Below are 27,817 nucleotides of genomic sequence, written 5' to 3' on the forward strand. Positions count from 1 at the left end.
CAACTAGGGGTACAACGACAATAGAGTAAGGGACGCAACTAGAATGAATCCTCTGGGGTATCATGGTTCCAAGGTTGAGGAAGATCCTCAAGAGTTCATTGATAAAGTGTATAATGTGTTGATGATCATTAGAGTGACGCAAGTGGAAAAGGTGGAATTTACCACTTATCAACTTAAAGGTGTTGCTCAAGTTTGGTTCAACCAATGGAAAGAAGAGAGGGTGATTGATGTAGTTTCTCTTGATTAGGAAAAGTTTAAGGTCGCTTTCCTTGATAGGTTCTTTACCCTTAAGATGAGAGAGGCAAAGGTACTTGAATTCATTAACCTTTTTCAAGGAAACATGAGTGTGAAGGAATATGCTTTGAAGTTCACACAATTATCTAGGTATGCTCCTACTATGGTTAGCGACCCTAGGGCAAGGATGAGTAAGTTTGTTTCGGGAGTGGCCGAGATGGTAGTCAAAGAATGTTGTACCGCCATGCTCATCAATGCTATGGACATTTCTTGTCTAATGGTGCATGCTCAACAAATAGAAGAAAAGAAACTTAAGGAGAAATCTAGGAAGGCAAAGAAGGCAAGGACTAGTGATGGTGATTTTTCACATTCAAGGTCCGATGGACATAGTCGTTATAAGTTCAAACAAAGGTTTTTTGGTCAAGGTTCCTCCAATACTCCTCCTAAATTCAACAAAGATATGGTATCTAACCCTAAACCTCAAGGAGGAAAGTATGGTTGATTTTCGTCGTCTACTTGTGCTAAATGTGGAAAGAGGCATTAGGTAAGTGCTAAGCCGGTACGGATGGTTGCTTTGGTTGTGGTAAGAGTGGTCATAAGATAAGCAATTATCCATCATTTAAGGCTAATGGAAGAGAAGGTAGGCAAGTTCTGCCTAGTGGTTCGGGTTCAAGTGGTCCAAAGCAAAACCGATTTTATGCCCTTCAAACTCGTCATGAGCAAGAGTTCCCTCTGTGGCTACCGGTATGTTGAAAGTCTTTCATCATGATTCTTATGCTTTACATGATCTCGGTGCTACCTTGTCTTTTGTAACACCATATGTGGCTATGAGGTTTGATATTCTTCCTGATATGTTGTTAGACCTTTTTTCTATCTCTATCCTTGTTGGTGAGGCTATTGTGGCTAAGAGAGTCTATACAAAGTGTCCCGTCTACTTATCCCATAGAGTCACTCCCGTTGATCTTGTATAGCTTGATATGTTAGATTTCAATGTTATTGTTGTTATGGATTGGTTGCATTCTTGATATGCTTCTATTGATTGTAGAACCCGAGTGGTCAAGTTTCAGTTTCCAAATAAGCTTATCCTAGAGTGGAAAAGGGGAAATTATGTGCCTAAAGGTCAGTTTGTTTCTTTTCTTAAAGCTAGAAAAATGATTTCTAAGGGTTTCATAAACCATCTAGTTAGGGTAAGTGATATGGATTCTAAAGCCCCTACACTTGAGTCGGTCCCCGTTGTTAATGAGTTTCTAGATGTGTTTCCCGATGATCTACCTGGTGTTCCTCCCAAAATGGAAATAGACTTCGGTATTAACCTACTCCCAATTACCAACCTATCTCTATTCCTCTTTACCGAATGGCTTCGACAAACCTTATAGAATTAAAGGAGACACTGAAAGACTTGTCGGATAAGGGCTTTATCCGACCAAGTATCTCACCATGGGGTGCTCCAATTTTGTTTGAAAGAAATATGGTTCGCTTCGTATGTTCATCGATTACCGTTAGTTGAACAAGGTTACCATTAAGAATAAGTATCATCTTCCAAGGATAGATGACTTGTTTGACAAACTTCAAGGATCAAGTTACTTTTCTAAGATTGACCTCCAGTTGGGTTATCACTAATTAAGGGTAAAAGAGGATGGCATTCTGAATATCAATTTTCAAACTTGGTATGGTCATTATGAGTTTTTTGGTGATGTCCTTTGGCTTGAGTAATGCTTTTTCTGCACTTATGGATTTGATGAATAGTGTGTTTAGATAACACCTTGATATGTTCTTGATCGTGTTTATTGATGATATTTTGATCTATTCAAGGAATGAAGATGAGCATACCGATCATTTGAGGATTGTGTTGCAAGTCCTCGAGGACCAACAACTCTTTGTGAAGTTTAGTAAGTGTGAGTTCTGGTTAAGATCTATGGCTTTCCTTGGTCATATTTTTTCCGAAAAAGGTACTGAGGTAGATCCTAAGAAGAAAAATGTAGTTAAGAGTTGGCCTAGACCTCTATCCCCTTCGGATTTTAGAACTTTCTTGGGCTTAGCTAGTTACTATAGAAGGTTTGTGGAAGGGTTTTCTTCGATTGCCTCTCCATTGACGGCATTGACCCAAAAGAAATTCAAATTCTTATTGTCAAAAGCTTCTGAAAAGAGTTTTAAGAATTGAAAAGATAGATTTATTTTGCTCCGGTGTTGACTTTACCGGAAGGAACCAATGTGTTTGTTGTTTATTGTGATGCTTCAAGAATTTGGTTAGGATGTGTCCTTATGCAAAATGGGAAAGCCATTGCCTATGCTTCATGACAACTTATGAAAAGAACTATCCTGCCAATGATTTAGAACTAGCGACAGTTTTTTTTCCTTAAAGATTTGAAGGCATTAATTATATGGTGTTCATGTTGATGTCTTTACCGACCATAAAGTTTGCATTATGTGTTTAAATATAAAGATCTAAATCTTCGCCAAAGAAGGTGGCTTGAGTTACTAAAGGATTATGATATGAGTGTTCTCTATCATACCGACAAAACAAATGTGGTGGCGGATGTTCTTAGTCGGTTATCAATGGGTAGTGTTGCTCATGTTAAGAAAGATAAGAAGGAGTTGGTTCGTAGTGTTCACAGACTTGCCCGATTGGGTGTTTGGTTGGTTGATTCTACCAAAGGTGGTGTTATTGTAACATCCGGCAATTTGAAATAGCTATGAAGAAGCTTAGAATTGGAAATAGTCATTTTTGGAAAGAATTAAAAATCTGGAAATTTAGCTAAGTATGGAAAAAAAATGAGTTTTTTGCCAACTTTGAGCAGTCATAATTCCTAGCTCAGGATGAGTTAGGTGTATTTTCAGTTATATTTGGAAAGCTCTTGGAGCGATCTTTCCAACGCCGCCAAGTTTGCTCGATTTCGAGTTCGTATGAGTGAGTTATGTTTGGAAGTTGGGCTGTTGGCACATGCAGTTTAGTCCGAATTTGTAAGGGTATTTTGGTATTTTCCCTAACCATTTCTTTTGGTTATATTAAGGCTTTAGACTGATTTTAAATCAGTTTTTCCTTTTTAAAAGTGAGAGTTAGGGTTCTTGAGAGAAAATGAGAGAGGCGGAGAAAGAGAAGAAGAAGCAAGGATTCGTCAAGATCGTCGTGGTTTTCGTCGGGGGTGATCCCTATTAAGGTATGTGAGATCATAGTGTTGGGTTGGTTCATTCCCCCACTTTCCAAACTCGTTTTAATTTCCGAGAAAAGTTTTGGTTGTGTTTGTTGAAGCCTTGTTGTTGTGGTTGTTGAAGTCTTGTGATTGTGTTGAAGTTCTTATTGATTTGGGACATGTTTCCGGTTGTGTTTTCGAGTTGAATCTATTGTATATTAAGGGGTTTTATGATTCTAAGTGTTTGGGGCTGGAAACTTTGAAGTTAAGAAGGTTTAGAGTTGGAAAAAGAAGGAGAAAAGTCGAGTTTTTGGGGAAAAAGGCTGGGGCGTCGCGCTAGCCAGCGCGCCCCAACAGGGGTTCTGAGCTACCACCCTTGGGGCGGCGCGCCTAGCAGAGCCCCCACCAGGCCTTCTGAGCTTTGAAGTCTGGCGCCCCGCACCTCTCAGAGCGCCAAGGACGCCAATATTTTCCATTCATTCCCTACTTTTTCATGTATGTTCCTTGGTAATGTACCTATGTTTTATAGTTGTTTTCAACACTCCAAGGTACGTCTAAACGTCAAGAACTCATCCATAAACATGTGATCATATACCTTGAATCCATAATCCAATTCAAGGCGAGTTAGGATCAAAGTCAAGTGAAGTTAGAGTCAAGTTTAGAAGTTAAGAGTAAGTCAAAGCAAGTCTTTAAGTTTTTCAAGAGTCTTTATTGAACGTTTTAACTTCATTTTAAGGCTCAGGTTTCAAGTTAAGTAAAGAGCATAGAGTTTCAAGTTAAGTAAAGATTATAGAGTTTCAAGTTAAGTAAAGAGCATAGAGTTTCAAGTTAAGCCATGAGTAAAGAGTCAAGTTCATTTCTCAAAAGTTATTAGGGAAATAAGTATTCCCAAAGAAGTTTATAAACGTTTTCACATTTAGGATGAGAGGAAACTGAGATTTCCAAAAGAGTATTGAGCAGTTTGAGTACTATCTCTTTTTAAGAAAAGATGAGTTTTGCGAAAGAGTTTCTAAAACATGATTAGTATGACAATCGAGTATGTCATCAATGTTTAAACAGTATGGTCTCTAGATATACCATCAATGTTTATGAAGTATGACTTCCCGAGTCATCAATCATCATAGTAAAATATGGTTTTGATATGTTCTTTTTAGAAATAGTTTTCAAGAGCAATTACCTCTTTTAAGAGGGTAGTTTGAGCAATTATTTCAAACCAAAGAAAGATGTGTTTAAAACACTTATGAGCTAAAGTATTTTTGGGAGTGGTCTTGAGCACCGAATTGGGGACACGAGTTCATATTAACTCAACTCTCCATAAGAACCATGTAGCCAAACATGGGATTTGACGGGTCAAACTTTTTAGATGATCACATAAAGTTAAGCTAGTGGATCCACTAAGTTAAAGTTAAAGTAATGTCCTATATCACGGCAAGGTATAGGATGGTCCTTGGGCAACGCGAGGTAAAACGTTGTATCACCACTTAAGCATGTAGTGGTGGCTATCGGTTAGAGAAACTCCCACAGTAGAAATTGCATGGTTTCTCGAGGGGTTCTGCTTAGTATGGATGGGGGTATGGGACTTCATTCATGCATTGCAAAAGTAGACTTTGAGAGGAAGCATGGTATTTTCATGATATTATAAATATGATTTTGACGTCATGTTTTAAATAGTTTTACAAGCTTTATATATTGCATGTGTCTTATTGCTTTATATTTGAGTTCAGTTATTCATGAGTTGAACAGAGCCAAGGTAAGTTCTCTTTTGTATCCCTTTCAAGCTTAAGTTGTTGTTTAGCTGTCCAGCTCGCATACTCGTACATTCCATGTACTGATGCCAGATGGCCTGCATCTTATTATGATGCAGACGCAGGTACCTAGGATCAGCATTCAACACGCCATTGATCCAGTTGAGCACTCCAGAGTCAGTGTTGAGCCTCCTTGCATTCCATAGGACTGTTATTTTGTTTTTCCTAGTTTTGTTTTATTAGGATGTTACGGGGTCTGTCCCAACATCCATCTCAGTGTTATAGAGGCTTCATAGACATTCAGTCAGTTAGTATTGTGTCTCTCATCTATGTATATATATATATATATAAAATTCTATTTTGAGACTCGAGTTGCCTTTTTGGCCAAATTTTATCAGTTAAGTTGTCTTATAACCTTTCATTGCATGGAGTTTTCTATTGAGTTAAGGTTTCCGCTGAGTAAAGAAATCTAGGTCAAGGGTTCGCTTGGGGGCCAACAATGGTCTTCGAGTGCCGGCCGCGTCCAGGGTGTAGGCTCGGGGCGTGACAATTATGGTCAATAATGGATCAGAATAATCTTTTTTGTCAGATGTGAAGACCAAGCTAGTTCTTGATCCAAATTTGGTTGAATTGAAGGAAACAGTGCTTAGGAAGTCCGTTGAGGCTTTCTCCCAAGGGGGAGATAGATTGCTTAGACATCAAGGTCAGTTGTGTGTTCCCAATGTGGATAACTTGAGGGAGAAAATGTTATCTGAAGCCCATAGTTCTCGATATTCCATTCACCCAGGAGCCACCAAAATGTACTGTGACTTGTGGGAGGTATATTGGTGGAATGAGATTAAGAGGGATATTGCGGAATTTGTGGCTATGTGTCCTAGTTTTCAATAAGTGAAAGTTGAACATAAAAAATCAGGAGGTTTATCTCAAGATATTAGCATGCCTACTTGCTAGTGGGAAGATTCTAATATGTACTTTATTGTGAGTTTACTCCGTACCCGGTAACAACATGGCTCGATTTGGGTTATTGTGGATCGAATGATGAAATCGGTTCATTTTATTCTAGTCAAGGTTTCTTACTTGGCGAAAGACTATGCTAAGTTATATCTAAGAGAGATGGTTAGGTCGCATGAAGTTTCCCTATCTATTATCTCCAATCGTGGTACCTAATTCACTTATGAATTTTGGAAATCTTTTCAAAAAGGGCTTGGTACTCATGTTAAGCTTAGTAAGACCTTTCATCCTTAAATTGATGGCAAAGTAGAGCGTACTATCCAAACTTTGAAAGATGTGTTGAGGGCTTATGTAATTTACTTCAAGGGTAATTGGGATGATCATTTGCCTTTGATTGAGTTTGTGTATAATAATAACTATCACTCTAGCATTGGTATGACTCCATTTGAGGCTCTTTATGGTAGGAGGTGTAGATCTCCTCTAGGCTGGTTTGAAATGGGTGAAGTTTATTTGATGGGTCCCGAATTGGTACATGAAGCTATGGAGGAAGGTTGAAAACGGTTCAAAGTCGACAAAATTCCTATGCCAATATTAGAAGGAGAGAGCTTGAGTTTGATGTTCATGATTGGGTGTACTTAAAAATTTCACCCATAAAGGGTGTGATGAGATTTAGAAAGAAAGGGAAACTTAGTTCCTGTTAGGTGGGCCCATATCATATTTTGAGGCATATTGATAAAGTTTCTTATGAACTCGAATTACCTAATGAATTGGCATCGGTGCATCTGGCTTGCCATGTCTCCTTTTTGAAGAAATGTGTTGGTGATTGGACATCTATAGTACCATTAGAGAGTTTGTGTATAAGGGATAGTCTTTGTTATGTAGAAGTTCCGGTTGAGATTTTGGACCCGCAAGTTCGGAAGTTGAGAAACAAAGTTGCTTTCGTAATGGTCTTTTGGAGGAATCAGTTAGTTGAGGGTGTTACTTAAGAGGTCGACGCCAATATGATTTCCCGTTATCCTCATCTCTTTCTCTCCGTTCCTACTCTAGCTTGAGGTACTTAGTTCCTCATGGTTTACTCTTTTAGTTTCATGTGTCTTAGATATTCCCATGAGTCCTCATATATGCATATTCATGATAAACCAAATTTTTGAGAAAAAATGAGTCAACTTGATCAATTTCTCCATGTTTATATGAATTTGAGTATGAGTTACATATAGACCTCATGAGATGATGTTTTGGATATGTTTGAGCATGGAGTTGATTTTCCTCTTCGGATATGTACATTTACGTGATTGTATTCATGTTGGGCTGTTAGATCTTCTCCCTACCTTTTTATGATGTTTTGAGTCCCATACGAGGACAACTGTTCCTAAGGGGGAGATATTATAACACCTCAGATTCAAAAAGGATGTAAAAATGCAGTGTTTTGGGTTGCAGGTGACCTACGGCTAGTAAGAGCACTCACAGGCCGTAGGTGGCATTCGTAGGTGACAAGGGAAAAATTAATTTTTTTTAGAAATCTTTAGGAACTACGTTAGCATGTACAGTCCGTCGGTAGACCTACCAATCGTACATGGGCCCCATCATTTGAAGGTCCAAAAAAAAGTCCCTGAACCCCACTAACTATTTACCAGGACGGTCTGTAGGTATGAACCGTCGATAAAGGTTCATGGGTCTTTCCCTAATTGTTCTAAGCTAATACTATATCGTTTTAACTTCTACCTTAGGCCCTATATAAATATTTTAAACCCCCAAATTACCCAATTGAACTCATTCTCATAAGTTGATCAAGTTCTTCCCAAAAATAATTCTCTCTCTAAAGCTTGAAGAAAAAGTCTATGGTTTCAAGATCAAGTCTCCAAATTCATTATTTATTGTGGGCTTTTCACATCAAGGTATGATAGTTTTCACCTATGGAGTCCTTTCCTCCATAAGATTCCTATATTCTCGAATTTTACTAGTTAGAATCTTCAATTGAAATTAGGGTTAAGCTGAACTGATAGAAAGGAAAAACATACTCACCTCAAATGATAAAGATCAACAAGGAAATGAACAAAGAAATAAAATATATGTGGATTAATACTCAAGCTATTGAAATTATGGGGAATAGGGGACTAAAACACTCACCTCCCAATTGACTTCAACAACCTAAATTCAACCCAAGGAAGAATAATCAAATGAATCAAGAATCACAAAGGGGTAACACTTTGATTAATTAAACCCAAAAAGTTAACTAGCAATCCCAAGAGTTCACCTTAATTACTCACTAAGAAGATACTACAATTTGAGAGTCAATATTCAACATAGTGTAAGTCTTTCAAAATAAAAGAGACTGCTATTTATACTAATAAAATAAAGAAGACACTTTCTTTACAATTTTACCCTTAATGAGATAAGTGTCTTGTTTGGTTGTCTTCTTTTGTAAATTCTTGAAATTATGAGATGATCATTTGCACAAATTGCCTATTTATTCTTTCTCTTCACTTTGGTGGACCTTCCACACATTGTATGTCTTTACATTGTGTCCATCGAGATCCTCTAAAGCTTTCACGTGATTTATATTGTCCATGACATTATCATCCTCCCCTTCTTGAAAAGGATTCGTCCTCGATCCAAACCTTGCAAAAACATAAAAAGGACAAGCAACCAAGAGGTCCTCATAGAAAGAGGGTTCGTATAATTGTTAGAGAGAAAAGCTTTATACCAAGGTGACTCAATCTCAAGGAACAACCAAGAACACACACTAAATCCCAACACACTCAAATCAACTAGCAATTGACTCAAAATTTAGGATTTTCTTCCCTTTATCATAGAGAACAAAGCCCAATAATTATTAACTTCCAATTTCTCCTCAATCAAAATACCCACTTTCAAAATTTAAAAAGTTTGAAAAGCTTGAAACCCTTCAACTATAACTCTACTTGTACAACTCCAAATTGAATAAAATTTGAAACCTAGACTCAAAAAACACTAGGGAACTAATTAAGAAATAGTGTTACAAACAACAAATCAAAACAAAAAAAGTTCAAATTTTTTTTACAAACCAAGATAAAATTTGTAGGAACAAATCTAAACCTAAGCTTTGATACCAAATGATAAGGATGAGTAAGGAAAGGAACAAAGAAATAAAAGATATGTGGATTAATACTCAAGCTATTGAAATTATGGGCAACAAGAGACTAAAACCCTCACCTCCCAATTGACTTCAACAACCTAAATTCAACCCAAGGAAGAATAGTAAAATGAAATCAAGAATCACAAAGGGGTAGCACAATGATTAATCAAACCCAAGAAGTTAACTAGCAATCCCAAGAGTTCACCTTAATTACTCACTAAGAAGATACTACAATTTGAGAGTCAATATTTAACATAGTCTAAGTCTTTCAAAATAAAAGTGACTACTATTTATACTAATAAAATAAAGAAGACACTTTCTCTACAATTATACCCTAAATGAGATAAGGGCCGTGTTTGGTTGTTTTCTTTTATGAATTCAAGAAATTATGAGATGAACATTTGCACAAATGGCATCTTTCTTCTTTCTCTTCACTTTGATGGACCTTCCACACACTGTATGTCTTTACATTGTGTCCATCGTGCTCCTCTAAAATTTTCCCGTGATCTATGATTTCCATGAAGTTATCATCCTCCCCTTCTTGAAAAGGATTTGTCCTCGAATCCAAACCTTGCAAAAACATATGAAAGACAAGTAACCAAGAGGTCCTCATAGCAAGAGGGTTTGTATAATTGTTAGAGCAAAAAGCTTTATACTAAGGAGACTCAATCTCAAGGAACAACCAAGAACACACACTAAATCCCAACACACTCAAATCAACTAGCAATTGACTCAAAATTTAGGATTTTCTTTCCTTCAACATAGAGAACAAAGCCAAATAATTATTAACCTCCAATATCTCCTCAATCAAAAGACCCACTTTCAAAATTTGAAAAGTTTGAAAAGCTTGAAATCCTTCAATGCTAACTTCATTTCTACAACTCCAAATTGAACAAAATTTGAAATCCAGACTTAAAAAATACAAGGGAACAAAGATCTAGTGTTAAAAAAACAAATCATAACAAGAGAAATTCCAGATTGTTTTTTACAAACCAAGACAAAATTTGTAGGAACAAATCTAAACCTAAGCTCTGATACCAAATGATAAGGATGAGCAAGGAAAGGAACAAAGAAATAAAAGATATGTTGATTAATACTCAAGCTATTGAAATTATGGGCAACAAGGAACTAAAAGCCTCACCTCTCAATTGACTTCAACAAACTAAATTTAACTCAAGGAAAAATAATAAAATAAAACCAAGAATCACAAAGGGGTAGCTCTTTGATTAATCAAACCCAAGAAGTTAACTAGCAATCCCAAGAGTTCACTTTAATTACTCAATAAGAAGATACTACATTTTGAGAGTCAATATTCAACATAGTCTAAGTCTTTCAAAATAAAGGGACTACTATTTATACTAATAAAATGAAGAAGTCACTTTCTTTACAATTTTACCCTTAATGAGATAAGACCCTTGTTTGGTTGTCTTCTTTTGTGAATTCTTGAAATTATGAGATGAGCATTTGCACAAATGACATCTTTCTTCTTTCTCTTCACTTTGATGGAACTTACACACATTGTATGTCTTTACATTGTGTCCATCGAGCTCCTCTAAAGCTTTCACGTGATCTATGATTTCCATGAAGTTATCATCCTCCCCTTCTTGAAAAGGGTTTGTCCTCGAATCCAAACCTTGCAAAAATATAAAAAGGACAAGTAACCAAGAGGTCCTCATAGCAAGAGGATTTGTATAATTGTTAGTGCAAAAAGCTTTATACTAAGGAAACTCAATCTGAAGGAACAACCAAGAACACACACTAAATCCCAACACACTCAAATCAACTAGCAATTGACTCAAAATTTAGGATTTTCTTTCCTTCAACATAGAGAACAAAACCCAATAATTATTAACCTCCAATTTCTCCTCAATCAAAAGGCCCACTTTCAAAATTTGAAAACTTTGAAAAGCTTGAAATCCTTCAGTGGTAACTTCACTTCTACAACTCCAAATTGAACAAAATTTGAAACCCAGACTCAAAAAATACTAGGAACGAAGATCTAGTGTTAAAAACAACAAATCAAAACAAGAAAAATTCCATATTGTTTTTTACAATCCAAGAAAAAATTTGTAGGAACAAATCTAAACCTAAGCTCTGATACCATATGATAAGGATGAGCAAGGAAAGGAACAAAGAAATAAAAGATATGTGGATTAATACTCAACCTATTGAAATTCTGGGCAACAAGAGAATAAAACCCTCGCCTCCAAATTGACTTCAACAAACTAAATATAACTCAAGAAAGAATAATAAAGTAAAACCAAGAATCACAAAGGGGTAGCTCTTTGATTAATCAAACCCAAGAAGTTAACTAGCAATCACAAGAGTTCACTTTAATTACTTAATAAGAAGATACTACATTTTGAGAGTCAATATTCAACATAGTCTAAGTCTTTCAAAATAAAGGGACTACTATTTATACTAATAAAATGAAGAAGTCACTTTCTTTACAATTTTACCCTTAATGAGATAAGGCCCTTGTATGGTTGTCTTTTTTTTGTGAATTCTTGAAATTACGAGATGAACATTTGTACAAATGACATCTTTCTTCTTTCTCTTCACTTTGATGGACCTTCCACACATTGTATGTCTTTACATTGTGTCCATCGAGCTCCTCTAAAGCTATCACATGATCTATGATTTCCATGAAGTTATCATCCTCCCTTCTTGTAAAGGGTTTTTCCTCGAATCCAAACCTTGCAAAAATATAAAAAGGACAAGTAACCAAGAGGTCCTCATAGCAAGAGGGTTCGTATAATTGTTAGAGCAAAAAGCTTTATACTAAGGAGACTCAATCTCAAGGAACAACCAAGAACACACACTAAATCCCAACACACTCAAATCAACTAGCAATTGACTCAAAATTTAGGATTTTCTTTCCTTCAACATAGAGAACAAAACCCAATAATTATTAACCTCCAATTTCTCCTCAATCAAAAGACCCACTTTGAAAATTTGAAAAGTTTGAAAAGCTTGAAATCCTTCAATAGTAACTTCACTTCTACAACTCGGAATTGAACAAAATTTGAAACCTAGACTCAAAAAATACTAGGGCCAAAGATCTAGTGTTAAAAACAACAAATTAAAACAAGAAAAATTGCAGATTGTTTTGTACAAACCAAGACAAAATTTGTAGGAACAAATCTAAACCTAAGCTCTAATACCAAATGATAAGGATGAGCAAGGAAAGGAACAAAGAAATAAAAGATATGTGGATTAATACTCATGCTATTGATATTATGGGCATCAAGGGACTAAAACCCTCACCTCCCAATTGACTTCAACAAACTAAATTTAACTCAATGATGAATAATAAAATAAAACCAAGAATCACAAAGGGGTAGCTCTTTGATTAATCAAACCCAAGAAGTTAACTAGCAATCTCAAGAGTTCACTTTAATTACTCAATAAGAAGATACTACATTTTGAGAGTCAATATTCAACATAGTCTAAGTATTTCAAAATAAAGGGACTACTATTTATACTAATAAAATGAAGAAGTCACTTTCTTTACAATTTTACCCTTAATGAGATAAGGCCCTTGTTTGGTTGTCTTCTTTTGTGTATTCTTGAAATTATGAGATGAACATTTGCATAAATGACCTCTTTCTTCTTTCTCTTCACTTTGATGGACCTTCCACTCATTGTATGTCTTTACATTGTGACACTCGAGCTCCTCTAAAGCTATCACGTGATCTATGATGTCCATGATGTTATCATCAACTCACTCAACATGAAAGCAACAATAAAAGGTGCAAGACGTATAAAGCTTTTAAAATAGTAGATAATAACTCAAATGTATGTGAAAATACAATAATAAACTATTTACTCTTATTTGTTAGATTCTCTAAATGACAACCATCACTGTGAGCTACGTGATGATACAACATCTTTCCCACGCTGCCAGAATTGCCCTATACCCTGTCGGGGTATAGAACATCCTCAACTAAGTGGATCCACTAAGCTTTGCTTAAAAGCAATAAGGAATCATCTAAAAAGTATAATTCTTTACCCATGTTGGCATACATGGTTTATGAGGATTTTAAGTTGTCTGAATTCATCCCCATATCGATGCTCAATACTAGTCCCAATAATATATATAACTCATGCTCATATGTTTAAAAACATAACTCTTCCTCAATTTGAGATAATTACTCAAAAGATTCTCTTAAAAGAGATAATGCTCAAAAATTCCTCATGAACTCATTTAGAAATCAAGGATTCCTCTTGTTTTAAATGTAAAAGTGTTAACACTTGGGAATACTTAGTTCCCTTATACTCATTTTGAAACATGAAATTCAACTCTCCTCATTCTATTACTCATTCACTTAAGTCTTAAAACAAGTTTTAGAAGATTGTAAAAGACTTCTCAAAATGACTCAAAAAGGTTTCTCAAACTTTACTCTTAATCATTACTTTAATTTGAAATGAAGATTTAAGAGTCATGAGTAGGATATATATATATATATATATAATCTCTTAATGATTAATGAAGGCTTAGATAGTTCGTATTAAGAAAAGAATGAAAATTCGACTCAAAGGAACCAGTACATAACAAGAACGTAGTAGGAAAATGGCATGACGCTCTTGACGCCTTTGTGGCGCGCCGCGTCAGGCCTCCAATTACTAAGGTCAGTTGGGGTGCACTACAGGCGCATGGCGCCAGTCCTCCAAGAGCCTTGGGGGCGCGATGAACCCCACCCCAAACCTAGAACTTTGACGAATTTTTCTTGCTCAATTCAAGGACTAAATCATCTAGAATCGAATGTTTTCCTCCTAAACTCGTTTGTATTAATAAACCCAACAAATGAATCAAAAACCCATATCAAGAAAAACACACATTCGCAAGACCCTCACCTCAAGAACTAACAAGACTCCATTGTTAAAGAATGAAGATAAAACCTCAAGAATTTCTCAATAATTCAAATCAACCAACCTCAAGAATGAATTTATGCATAAAAACCACATGATTGGCATGAGGGTGAACAAACGCAACCCTGTGAGAGCTTACATACCTCCAAAGAACCATATTCTTGGCGAAATCTTCAAGTTCTTGAAAGAATGCTCGAGTCTTTTTTTCTTTTCTCCTCTTAAACTTCTCTCTAACAACCCTACGCTCTTTTGGAATGAATAATAACTGATCTCAATCAATTTAGACCCCTATTTGGGTGAAAAAACGTGCTAGGCTAGTGGGGTAAGGAAATACCAAAATACCCCTCCTTAAAACAGATGAAAATGCCTTAGCTAGAGGCTGCACTCAAACGGTCATAACTCTTTCATCCAAACTCAAAATTTAGAAAACTTTACGACCTTACAAAAAGGACTCAAAGACCTTTGATTTAATACTTCATGGGCCACCCAACTCATCTTGTGCTAAAACTTATGGTCATTTGAATTGGACCCAAAACTTAAAAACTGACCAAAGTTCAAGTTGTTACAACATCTCACCCCTTGGGAACATTTATCCTCGAATGAGATCACACTAAATAGAACAAGGGGTGGAATACATTTAACAACCTCATCCCAAGCATGCTACATACAATTTACATATAGAGTACCAACAAAAGAGTTAGTACCTTAGTTTGGAATTTCTTCGGAAGCAAAGAGATGTGGGTAACTCTTCTTTATATCCTCCTTAACCTCCTAAGTAGTTTCCTCAAAATATTGATTCCTCTATAAGACCTTGACGGATGCAACCTCCTTGGTTCTCAACTTGCGAACCTGACAAACAAGAATCTGTACGGGTATCTCCTCATAAGATAGGTTGTCCTTAATACCAATATTCTCAGTAAGTATAATAAGTGAAGGATCGCCTATATACTTCTTCAACATAGAAATGTGGAATACCGGATGGACTGCTGCTAACTCTGACTATAGCTCCAACTCATAAGGTACATTGCCAATCCACTCGGATATCTTGTAAGAACCAATGTACCGGGGACTGAGCTCCCCTTTCTAACAAAATCTCATAACACCCTTCATGGGTGAAACCTTCAAGTAAACCCGATCATCAACCTCAAATTCTTAGTCTGTTATCCTAACATCTATATAGGATTTCTAACGATTTTGCGATGTTTTCAACCTTCCTTGAATAATCTTCACCTTCTCCATGGCTTGATGAACCAAGTCTGGCCTTATCAACTCAGATTCACCAACCTCAAACCATCCAATAGGATATCTACACCTTCGCCCCATAAAAAGCCTTTAAAGGAGCCATCTGGATGCTAGAGTGATAGTTATTGTTGTAAGCAAATTCTATGAGAGGTAAGTGATCATCAATGGCCTTTGAAATCAATCACACAAGCCCTCAACATATCCTCTAAAGTCTAAATCGTACAGTCTGCTTTACAATCAGTCTGAGGATAGAAAGTATTACTCAAATTTACCTTCAAACCCTAACCTTTCTAGAAAGACTTCCAAAATTATGCGGTGAATTGTGCGCCTCTATCTTAAATGATGGACACAGGAAGTCCATGAAGTTGGACTATTTCTTGAATATATAACCTGACATAATCTTCTGTCGAAAATGTAGTCTTTACCGGTAAAAAATGGGTTGATTTAGTCATCCGATCTACAATCACCTAAATCGAATCATGCTGCCTGCGAGATCGCGGCAAGCCAGTAATGAAATCCATATTGATCCTCTCCCACTTCCATTCCAGAAGATCTTTATAAATAGAGCAACACCACCGGGCCTTCGGTGCTCTACTTTGACTTGTTGGAAATTTAGGCACTTGACAACAAAATCTACAATACACCTCTTCATACTACTCCAGCGATAGACTTCTCTCAAGTCACGATACATCTTTCTGGAATCGGGACGGATCGAATAACTGGAACTATGAGCTTCTTCGATGATCCTCTCCTGGAGTTCATCCACCCTTGGTACACACAACCTACCTCAATACACAATCTCCCCCTTGTTCAAAAGCCATCACCTTTTGCTTGAACATTCACTTTTAATTCAAGTAAAATAGGGTCTTGGTCTTGTTTCTCCTTCACCTCAGATACTAATGATGATTCAACCCCATTCATCACCACCAATCTAACAAACAGACTCCCAAATGTGCAAGACTTTGCACATCTTTGGCCAATTATTTCTTGACCTTCTCAACATGGGCAATACTTTTTATAGATAACCTACTCAAAGCATCATCAACAACATTAGCCTTACTTGGGTGACAGAGTATGCTCATGTCGTAATCCTTGAGCAATTCTAACTACCTCCTCTGTCTGAGATTAATCTCTTTCTGACTAAAAACATACTGGAGACTTTTGTGATCAGTGAACACATCTACATGAACACCGTAGAGATAGTGACACCATATTTTTAAAGCAAATACTACAGCTGCCAACTCTAGATCATGAGTTGGGTAATTCTTCTCATGAATATTAAGTTGTCAAGCGACATAGGCTATAACCTTACCATTCTGCATCAATACACAACCAAGTACAACTCTAGACGCATCATAATACATAACAAAGCCTTTTGTACCCTCTGGTAGGGTCAATACTGGGCAATAGTTAGCCAGGTTTTCAATTCCTGTAAGCTTTTCTCACATCTTCAGACTTTTGAAACTTTACTTTCTTATGAGTCAACTTTGTCAACGGGGATGAAATATATGGAAACCTCTCGACAAACCGTCTATAGTAACTAGCCAATCCCAAGAAACTCATTATTTCAATTGGAGATATGGGCCTGGACCAGTTCTACACTGCTTCAATCTTTTGAGTGTCAACTCGAATCCCTTCACCAGACACAATGTGGCCTAAGAACGCCACTGTCTCAAGACAAAACTCATAGTTAGAAAATTTAGCATACAACTCTCTATCTTTGAGAGTTTGGAGAACTACTCTAAGATGGCTAGCATGATCCTTCTCACTCCTCGAATAAATCAGGATATCATCAATAAACATGATAACAAACATGTCCAGATATGGCTTAAAAACTCTGTTCATAAGGCCCATGAACGTTGTAGGAGCATTAGTCAAACCAAAAGACATAGCAAGAAACTCATAATGACCATAACAGGTCCTGAATGCTGTCTTCGGGATGTCACTTTCCCTTACTCTCAATTGATGATTGCCAGATCTAAGGTCTATCTTAGAAAAGCAAATGGCACCCTGAAGTTGATCAAAAAGATTAAATTATGGGAAGTGGATACTTATTCTTGATAGTGACCTTGTTCAATTGGCGGTAGTCAATGCACATCCTAAGAAAACGTTCTTTCTTCTACACAAATAAGACCGGACTGCCCCAAGGTGAGACACTAGGTCGAATGAAGCCCTGTCGCGCCCCATTTTTCTCAAAACAGGTTTTGATGCACGACCTAACAACTCTTTTGGGCTTTGGGTGATTAAAGAGTCGCCACCTAACGAATTAAGGCGCGTTAGGGTAAGGGTAAGGGTTCAAATTACCTCGAGGGGAAGGTGTTAGGCATCCCTCGAGGTCCACAAATGTGGGTCAACGAACGTGTCTCATGCAATATGTGGGGGTTACAAGTAGCATCTAAGGTCATTTCATTTATTATTTAAACATGATTGCTAAGTGATAACTAATATTAAATAATTAAGATCAATTTATTTATTTATTACTTCATTAAACATGCAAAACTAAGTGATAACATTAAATACATATATTGAACATGAAACAATTTATAGAAGATAAGCGAGAAGACAAAACTTACACAATCAAATAGGATAATCAAATTTTATTTTTTATTTAAAACTACCCCAAATAAATGATTATTATAAACATATAAAAAGGGAGAAGGAAAGGGAGACTCTCTGAAGGACTTTAGGATCAGCACTCGACTTGTCTTTATTTCGGTCGGTTACTCGTAGGGACAGACAAAACCAAGGTTTGTCCTTAAGACCGAATCGATGTCATCATCTCCATAGAGCCTAAACTACCCCTACCCCACCACCGCATGCATTTCATCTCTAAAAGGTGTCTAGTGTCCCACGTAAGGTCCAAGAGGCATTGGACTGCTATTAGGGTGAATGTAGACAAAACAAAATATAATAGGCCCACCTAGACACCAAGTCAAACAAATAGGACCTTCATTTAGTACGTAAAATCTCAAGTTGGCCTCTAGATTTTATTTATCATGCTAGCAAACACAAGTAAAGTGAAGGTCTCATGCCAAGTGTGTGCGCATATAATCAATTAACAAGTATTAACAGTTAATTTCCAACGAGCATAGATATTATGAGGAAAACAATGGTTAATTAATTCAAGTAACAATCTCAAAATAGGGCAGATTTTAAACAGAAAATCTTTACTTAAGCAAGTGGCAGAACAGATTTAATTAGAATGCAGAAAAAAAACAGATTTATTAGCTAATTTTAAGTGGCAAAACAATACATAAATTAATTAATTCGAGCAAGATTTTATTCGGCGCAACGAGTAGCCGATGCAAAAAATTATTAATAGCTAAGCTTCAGTAGCAGTACAGTCGATTTAATGCAGCACTATCATTTCAGACAAATTTATTTTTTATGACAGATTGAATTTTATGCAATATATATCCAGAAATAGTTACTATGCAAGAAGCTAACAGGCAGAGCAGATTTATGTATAGATTTATTTTAGTCAGTTAAAACATACCGAGCAGTGAGTTAATTTTATTTTTTATTTTTTTAACGACAACAAAATTATATTACAGAATTGTTTTACAATTGCAGAAAAAAATACAGCATAATTATTTAAGTTATTTAACCTACTGAGAATTGTTAGACATAGATTTTAGCAAACCCTTTATTTTACACTAATTAACTTTGATCCTATTAGTTATATCCTAAGAACATGATTTCTAAGTGTAAACATGCTGGTTGATTAAATATAACAATCAAAGCAGATTTTACAATTAGATCGGTTTCAGAATTTAAAATCTCTTGAGTTCATTAGCATGCTAAAAAAATTTACGAACTACAAGGTGTTCAGATCAAAACTACTAACATGTTAAGGCTATCCCACTCTTATTGAGTTAAGTCAATTAATTAACATGCTCACATTTATTTTTTTAAAAAAAAACAAGACCTGCAACATGCTTCAAATTTACAATTTATTGATTTTAAAAAACAATCACAAACACATAGTTGATTTTATGGCTTTGTTTAAGAGAAGCTAACATGCTTGCATATTCCAAGTAAATTAAGCAATATAATCATATGCTATAGCAATCATATGTAATAAAATAAATAAGTAAAAAAAAAGTTAGCACGTAATTCCCCCTCCCCCTTTAGGCGATTCCCCAAGTTATTTCATATATGTAGGAGAGTTTTAAAGTTAGAGTAATAGAAAATATTACAAGTTTAAAGAATGAATAAATAATTTATATACAACATTAAGGTAAACTTGAACATAAGAATCTCGTCCGGAAATCTCTTCGAGACGACTCTTGAACCTTTAAGTTCAAAACCCTGTTAAAGTACAATGAAAAGTACGAGCAAGTAATAACACATAAAAGACAATAGCAAGATAATAAAATTAATTATATGATACATACATTTAATTATTTCATGTACACAAGTACCATACGGGCATGTAAGAATTAAACAGGTTGTGGAGAATATATAAGCAAGAAAGGATAAGAAGACTGACCCAGATGCTTCCCGTTATTCATTCAAACATACAACAACAATTGAAACAATGCAAAACGGAAATTAAACTAATAGAGAAAGAACTAACCGGTAAAGCAGAATATATGTTTAGCAACAATGAAGACAAACTTGATCCACTATCCAACACGAACACAACAAAAACCCAGTATAGAAGAGCCTTAAAGTTTACCGGAATCTTTCTTTTAGTAGAGAGTAAAGTGATTTTCTTTTAAAATATTCTAGTGTATGAACAGTGTTAGAATGTGAGAGTAGTGAGGGTGAAAGTGTTTTTGTGATTGCTTTCAAATTGTTGAGCCATACTATGAAGATGTGGGAGAGAGTGGTGGAGATGAGGGTGAGAAGAGGGGTGTCCATCTCTGAGAATCAGTTTGGATTCATGCCGGGATGTTCGACTACCGAAGCCATTCATCTTATGCATAGACTGGTAGAAAAATATAGAGAAAGGAAGAGAGACCTACATATGGTGTTCATTGACCTTGAAAAAGCCTATGACAAAGTACCGAGGAATGTCCTCTGGAGGTGCTTGGATTCTAAAGGAGTCCCGATGATTTATATTAGGGCGATAAAGGACATGTACGGTGGAGCCAAGACTCGGGTTAGAACAGTTGGAGGAGACTCAGAACATTTTCCAGTTGAGATGGGGCTGCATCAGGGATCAGTCCTAAACCCTTCCCTATTTGCTTTGGTGATGGACGAGTTGACGCGGTCTATTCAGGAGAAGGTCCCATGGTGTATGTTATTTGTGAATGACATAGTACTGATTGATGAGACGCGGGACAGAGTTAATGCGCGGTTGAAGGTGTGGAGACAAACGCTGGAGTCCAAAGGGTTCAGGTTGAGTAGGACCAAAATAGAATATTTGGGGTGCAAATTCAATGATGTGGTGGATGAGACAGATGTGGAAGTGAGACTTACCGCACAAATCATTCCTAAGAAGGAAAGTTTTAAGTATCTTGGGGCTGTAATCCAAGGGAGTGGTGACATCGACGATGATGTCACACATCGCATAGGGGCTGCTTGGATGAAATGGAGGCTTGCCTCTGGAGTATTGTGTGATAAGAAAATTCCACCGAAACTTAAAGGTAAGTTTTACAGAGTGGTAGTTAGACCGGCCTTGTTGTATGGAGCGGAGTGTTGGCCAGTCAAGAACGCACACATTCATAAAATGCATGTTGCGGAGATGAGAATGTTGAGATGTATGTGTGGGCAAACTAGGAGCGACAAGATTAGGAATGAGGTTATCCGGGAGAAGGGGACAAGTTGAGGGAAGCGAGACTGAGATGGTTTGGACATGTGAAGAGACAGAGCACAGACGCCCCAGTGAGGAGGTGCGAGGTAATGGTGGTAGAGGGTACGCGGAGGGGTAGAGGTAGGCCCAAGAAGTATTGGGAGGAGGTGATTAGACAAGACTTGGCTATGCTTCACATTACCGAGGACATGACTCTAGATAGAAAAGAGTGGAGGTCACGTATTAAGGTTGAAGGTTAGTAGGGGTAGCGTGTTGTCTTCCCTTGCAAGGGTATGGGTTGTTAGCGTTTGGAGTAGACCTAGCCTTATGCTGTTTATTGCGTTTCGCGCATCGCATTACTTTCTTGTTGTTATTGTCTCATTTGTTAATTATTCGCTATCTTTTGTATTGGCTGTTATGTTTTATATATATATCTCCTGTCACTTAGATTTGTTGTTCTTGAGCTGAGGGTCTCCCAGAAACAGCCTCTCTACCTCCACGAGGCAGTGGGAAGGTTTGCGTACACTTTACCCTCCCCAGACCCCACCTAATGGGATTTCACTGGGCATGTTGTTGTTGTTGTAAGTGTATAAGCATAAGTAAAAGTGTTGGAGTGTTCAAGCATAAAACATGAGTAAGGAATGAAACAAGGACCTTCTTTTATAGTAGAGGAGAGGGCATGATTTTTAAGGACAAGAATCGATTAACAACAATTATGGGGAAATTGTTTCCTTACTAAGAGAGTCCAATCAAATCAAACATTACCAAATATAACCAAGTAAAATCATTTTAAAATCTAACTAAGACGAGGGAATCAATTAAGGATAGTCGTCATACCAACAATATATACAGATTGACAGCTAAAAATCTAAGGAAGGGAATAATTTTGGGGATCAATTACTATTGTTTCCTTAATCATAATGGAAGCAAAATCAGTCTTTAATTTATTCATTTTTTTTACCAAATATAAACAAGAAAGAAATCTGTCCAATTTTACCAAATGACCAATACCTTACCAATTAATTTATCATATCAATTTAAACATACTCTACCATATATAAGCAAGTAAGAGAAGTCAAATATGGATAACCATAAATAATAGTATACTCACAATTATTAAAAATTCATGAAATCAAATATATTGAATTACCAAAATAAATCTTATAATCAAATTGATCCGTTATCGAATAGTCTACACTACCATTAAGAAAGCTAGATTAACAAATTACAACAATATGCAAAGATCAAATTTAGATATTAACGGGTAGAATTTGGAGACAAGCTTATGCAATAAATCAGTGAGAGTTGTGTCCAATGCAAGCTCAAATAGCTTTCAACCCAAAAATTATGAACAATTGTCTATTACTAAAACATCATATACTATAACAAGCATAATAAAACAACAATAAGAAATTATACGCAAAAAATATGAATCACTTAAAAGAGGAAACAGAGGGAGTAACGAATTTAGAAGAAATACCGGAGACGAGATCCATTTTCAAACTGACCCAAACCTTGTCCTTCGCCGGAACTCGCTTGGTCGGAGTTGCTGCTGACTGCTCGCTGCACGGAGCTGATGTCATCCTCGTCGGAGACGGACGGGAAGGAGAGAGAGAGGCGGCTGCTGATTTTTGGAGAAGAGAGAAAAGAGTGAATAGAAAATGATAGGGTTTCTTTTGGTGGTTTAAAAATAGGAAAGGAATTATTATGAGATCTGGACCATTGATTAAAAAAAGATGAGTGGTTATGATAGAATCTTGAATAAAGGACGCCTGAGATTTATTTTGGTGTTAGATGGATTAGAATGAATGGATGAGATTCCTTGGAATTGAAAAATCTGAAAAATTGGAATGAACTGGCTACAATTGAAATATAAATGGCTAGAATTGAAAGGAATTAGAATAAAATAGGCTATAGTTTAAATGATTTTGAGGAAAATTAAAGAAATGCTATCCAATTAAAATACTACAAAATATTATAATATTTTTTTTATATAATTAACATCACTTAAATTTTAAAACATTTGAATAAAATAATTACTTTGAGTTTTACTAATAATTTTAAAAATATCTTAATAATATTTATGACAATTTTATAAAGCACACATACTAAAATGTACAATTTTAAATCAATTAAAATTTTAAACTCGAAATACATTTTTAAAAACACGTATTTAATCGAATAGCATTCCAAAAAGGTTAAAGGTCGGTCAAAATTGGGTGTCAACAAGCCCTTATCAGGAAGATCTTTCAACTTCTGTTTTAACTCTTTTAACTCAGCTAGAGCCATTCTATGTGGTGGAATGGAGATAGGCTGAGTATCGAGAATAATATCTATTCTGAAGTCTATTTCTCTCTCAGGATGGACTCTGGGAATATCATCTGGAAAGACCTCGAGAAACTCACTCAAAACTGAAACTGGCTAAACAGGCGGTGTCTCAACACTATAGTCATTAACTCGGACTAAGTGATAGACGAACCCCTTAGGGACTAACTTTCTGGCCTTAAGGTATGAAATGAAACAACCATTAGGCACTGTTGAACTACTCCACTCTAGAACATGCTCATTAGGAAACTGAAATTTTACTACTCGAGGTCTGTGATCAACTGAGGCATAACTGTCACTACCCAGACCACTGATGAGTCCACGATTTGGACTCATTTAGGGCTATATTTTGAGGAAATTAGTGTCCTCAAATGCATGTTTTACCTCGATATCTGATAAAAACCTTTAAGTTTCAGGTATTTGAAGTTTCAGGGAAAGCATGGACACTATCGAGCAAAAAGGAGAAAAATAAGCTAAAAGAATGAAGAAATGAAGATCTGCGAATCGCCGAACCCATTCAGCGAATTGCCAATAGATTGCCTATTCGCCTTTTGTTCTAGTGTGCCAAGTCCTGAAGGAAAGGAGCAAATTGGCGGTGAAAAGAAATAGTCAGCGTATCACCAAGTGACTCCACGAAGCAGTGCTACATCACCCAATTATCCAAGACACAAAGATGATGAAGGCAACTGATGAAAGGCAACGGAGTAGACCAAAGGGCAGATCACCGAATGCATCGGCGATTCCCACTAACGTCGCCGAAAGATTCTTCGTTGCACATTTTCTGAAAATTATAAATACTAGTTCAACTTTTATTCTTAGTAGCAAATTTTACCTTATTTTATCTAGTTTTTAGATTATTAAGTTTGAGACAAAGTTTTTGAGATATTCTCTCTAGGTTTAGGAGAGGGTTTTGAAAAACTTGGAGCTTTCAAGGGTTTCATCTTCAAGAAATTGGACTTGGGACTCTTGGATTCTTAACTTTTGGCTTGTTTTAAGACTTAATCTTGTATACCCATTGATGGAAACTGATATTGGTATACGTCTTTATCTCTTTTATATGCGTAACTAAAACCCCAATTCTTGGAGTGTGATTTTGTGAATATGGGTTAGGTTAGTTGTTGGGTCTTGCTTGTTGATAGTGTATTCGTAGTTTAAATGTGATTTCGTTTAGTGGTTGTGGATGAATTTNTTAGATTATTAAGTTTGAGACAAAGTTTTTGAGATATTCTCTCTAGGTTTAGGAGAGGGTTTTGAAAAACTTGGAGCTTTCAAGGGTTTCATCTTCAAGAAATTGGACTTGGGACTCTTGGATTCTTAACTTTTGGCTTGTTTTAAGACTTAATCTTGTATACCCATTGATGGAAACTGATATTGGTATACGTCTTTATCTCTTTTATATGCGTAACTAAAACCCTAATTCTTGGAGTGTGATTTTGTGAATATGGGTTAGGTTAGTTGTTGGGTCTTGCTTGCTGATAGTGTATTCGTAGTTTAAATGTGATTTCGTTTAGTGGTTGTGGATGAATTTAATGAATTTGTAGTTGCAAATACAAGTTTATTTATGTGTTTTCGGCTTGCTCGAGAGAGGTCGTAAAATTAAGACCACTAGATTGATGGCCAGTGTGAATGGGTCGACATGAGGTTCAGCTCGAGAGAGTGAACCCTAGTCCCATGTCCACACACTCAGCTCGAGAGAGTGAGTGGGTTAAGGTAGAGGCAGTTCTTCAAGCGGCAAGTGGGTGTCCGAGAGGAACGCATTTGAAATGGGGTAAGTTGTTCGAGAGAGAGCTTATCCCCCTTAAAGTCCAGCCTAGTCACAAATACTCAATGAATTTACTATAAAAAACATTTACCCAATGATGTAGTCTATCCCGTATTCCTATCACATCCAAAGAATCTCGTCTCCACACTTGTATTTTTCCTTATTTTCACTGTTTTAGTTGTTTCTTGCTTACAAACCCCCATTTGATACTTGATGCTTGTGTCACCCTTTTAATTTGTTATGTTTTCATTCACCAAAGTCTTTAGCTACGATTAGCTTTAGCACTTTCGCAACCACTAATTCTCACGCCCACTCCCTTGGGACTCGACCTCAACCCTTGGTTGGGTTACTAAACTATTGTACTATCATAGACACTTGCAGAAGTTGTGTCTTGATTACGCAAACATCAACCACCGTGATTGGCACCCACACTAACCCTCCGGTTGGAGAAACACTAATACAACCCAACTAAGAAACTTAAAGAAACTAAATCATTTAAATATACGAATGAAGGTTTAAATGATAAATTACTATGGAGTTTCCATAAACTTTGAAAGTTTAAATAAACAACCAAACATAACTACTGCGGAAATTCAACCGCTAGAACCTGAAAGTCATTGTACCAAAACTCTACAAATAAACAATTCTAAGAAAAATGGGGTATAACCCTGAAACTAAACATAAGAATAAGTCTAACTATATAGTCTGAGTCCGAAAAGAATGGACTAAACAAATAGAGGATCCATGGAAGCCTGAAAGAACTGGCTCACCCTCGAATCTAGTCTCGGTCAATGATCCCCTAGTTGAGGTCTATCAGTAGCCGCTTGAAGATGCCCTGTACTCAACAAAGAATGAGCAAATGCAGTATCAGTACACAAACCAAAGTGTACTGGTAGGATCACGCGGCTACTCCAGTTAGAGGAACATAAGCAAGTAATTACAACTCAGTAAACACACATATACATAATGCATAATTCAATTATCATTTCAGGAGCAACATACAATTTTCCAATATCAATGACAGACATATATGAATGTAATAATTACAAGTGGTCTTCTCATGGAGCCTACACCCAAACTGTTGCTGTATCGCAGCGTGACACCCGATCCAATATACATGTGTCAGAACGTGACACCTGATTCAATATATGTGTTAGAACATGAAACCCGATACAATGTATGTGTCGGAATATGTTATAGGCCACATGTTTTTGAGTAAGTAAGAACCATACCTCTAGTATTACTTTTTTCATGAGTTTCATATCTTTAACCGTAAGGTGTTTGCATTTTCTATCTGAACTATAGTTAGCTTTTTATCAAAACAAACCTCGAAACGTACACCAAGTGTCTCAATCAAATCACAAAAGGTTGTGTCACAAGTTAATTAGTCTTAAAATTTCGTGTAAATGGCAACTGACTCATTAATTTTGAGATGTTATTTGATAGTTAAGTGATGACAGTCAGATTTGGAGACTTGCAAAAACATGTTACTTCAGGCGTGTTTTTCACCATTATCTCTAAATTTTATAAAGGTGTATATAAATTAAGTCAAAATTATATTGCATGTGTAGGAATTTTTTCTATGCGTTTTACAATAATATATCTGGTATAATTCCACAAGTAGGGGACGGAGAGGATAGGATGAACGCAGATCGTATTTCTACCTTTGTGGGNGTAAATGGCAACTGACTCATTAATTTTGAGATGTTATTTGATAGTTAAGTGATGACAGTCAAATTTGGAGACTTGCAAAAACATGTTACTTCAGGCGTGTTTTTCACCATTATCTATAAATTTTATAAAGGTGTATATAAATTAAGTCAAAATTATATTGCATGTGTAGGAATTTTTTCTATGCGTTTTACAATAATATATCTGGTATAATTCCACAAGTAATGGGACGGAGAGGATAGGATGAACGCAGATCGTATTTCTACCTTTGTGGGGTAAAAACATTGTCTCTGATGGACTATGGAAACACTCAGAGAGAAATTCTTTACTTTGACATTAAATTACCTTGCCAATAAATTATGTACGCACTTAACGAAATTCCCGTCTTTGTCACTGATTTATAGGTACCAAGTCTTGGAGTACCAAAAGTGGGTCAAACCACTTGCTAAAAAGTTGTTAGAGGTTTTATTGAAGGGTCTCAATGTCAATGAAATCGATGAATCTTTAGAACCTCTCTTGATGGGAACTATGAATATCAACATGAACTATTATCCACCATGCCCAAATCCAAGTATCACCATGGGGGCTCGCCCACACTGCGACGGGTCCTGCATCACTTTGCTCTTCCAAGACGACACGGGAGGCCTATATGTACGAGGGACGAAAGGAGGTAATTGGATCCACGTAAATCCAATCAAAGGCGCCTTACCGGTTAACATAGGTGACTTTTTGCAGATCATGAGCAACGATCGATACAAGAGTATCGAGCATTGTGTAACAGTTGATTCAAGCAGGGCTCGAATATCTGTACCGCTATTCGTGAATGCTAGCCTTGACAGTGTCATTGGTCCATTTCCACAAATGCTGAAAGATGGAGAAAAACCAGTTTACAAACATATCTTGCATTCTGATTATTGGGATTATTTCTATCGTAAAAGGCCTTCTGGAAAAGCATCACTAGATTTTATTAAAATTTGATATTTTAATTTACAAATTTCTTCTTATGTGAATGTTATCTTATCTTAAATA

At 36.4% G+C, this 27,817-nt stretch overlaps 1 protein-coding gene across 1 annotated transcript; it reads left to right on the top strand.

The window, feature by feature from the left end:
* The first annotated feature begins 340 nt into the window (after positions 1-340).
* On the top strand, positions 341-27,766 carry LOC125873869 (bi-functional coumaroyl CoA and feruloyl CoA ortho-hydroxylase F6H2-1-8-like). Its single transcript, XM_049554713.1, has 2 exons — positions 341-726; positions 27,193-27,766. Exons 1-2 carry the CDS (start codon positions 341-343, stop codon positions 27,764-27,766), a joined length of 960 nt encoding a protein of 319 aa, XP_049410670.1.
* The last annotated feature ends 51 nt before the right edge of the window (positions 27,767-27,817 follow it).

Source organism: Solanum stenotomum, chromosome 8 (genome assembly GCF_019186545.1).
Source record: "Solanum stenotomum isolate F172 chromosome 8, ASM1918654v1, whole genome shotgun sequence".
NCBI lineage: Eukaryota > Viridiplantae > Streptophyta > Magnoliopsida > Solanales > Solanaceae > Solanum > Solanum stenotomum.

What these genes read in the sequence shown, in the direction of transcription:
- LOC125873869 (XM_049554713.1), top strand. Translation starts at nt 341, where the DNA reads ATGAGTGTGAAGGAATATGCTTTGAAGTTCACACAATTATCTAGGTAT. An exon ending in CCTAAACCTCAAGGAGGAAA is followed by an intron (nt 727 to 27,192) that starts GTATGGTTGATT and finishes ACTGATTTATAG; the next exon opens with GTACCAAGTCTTGGAGTACC.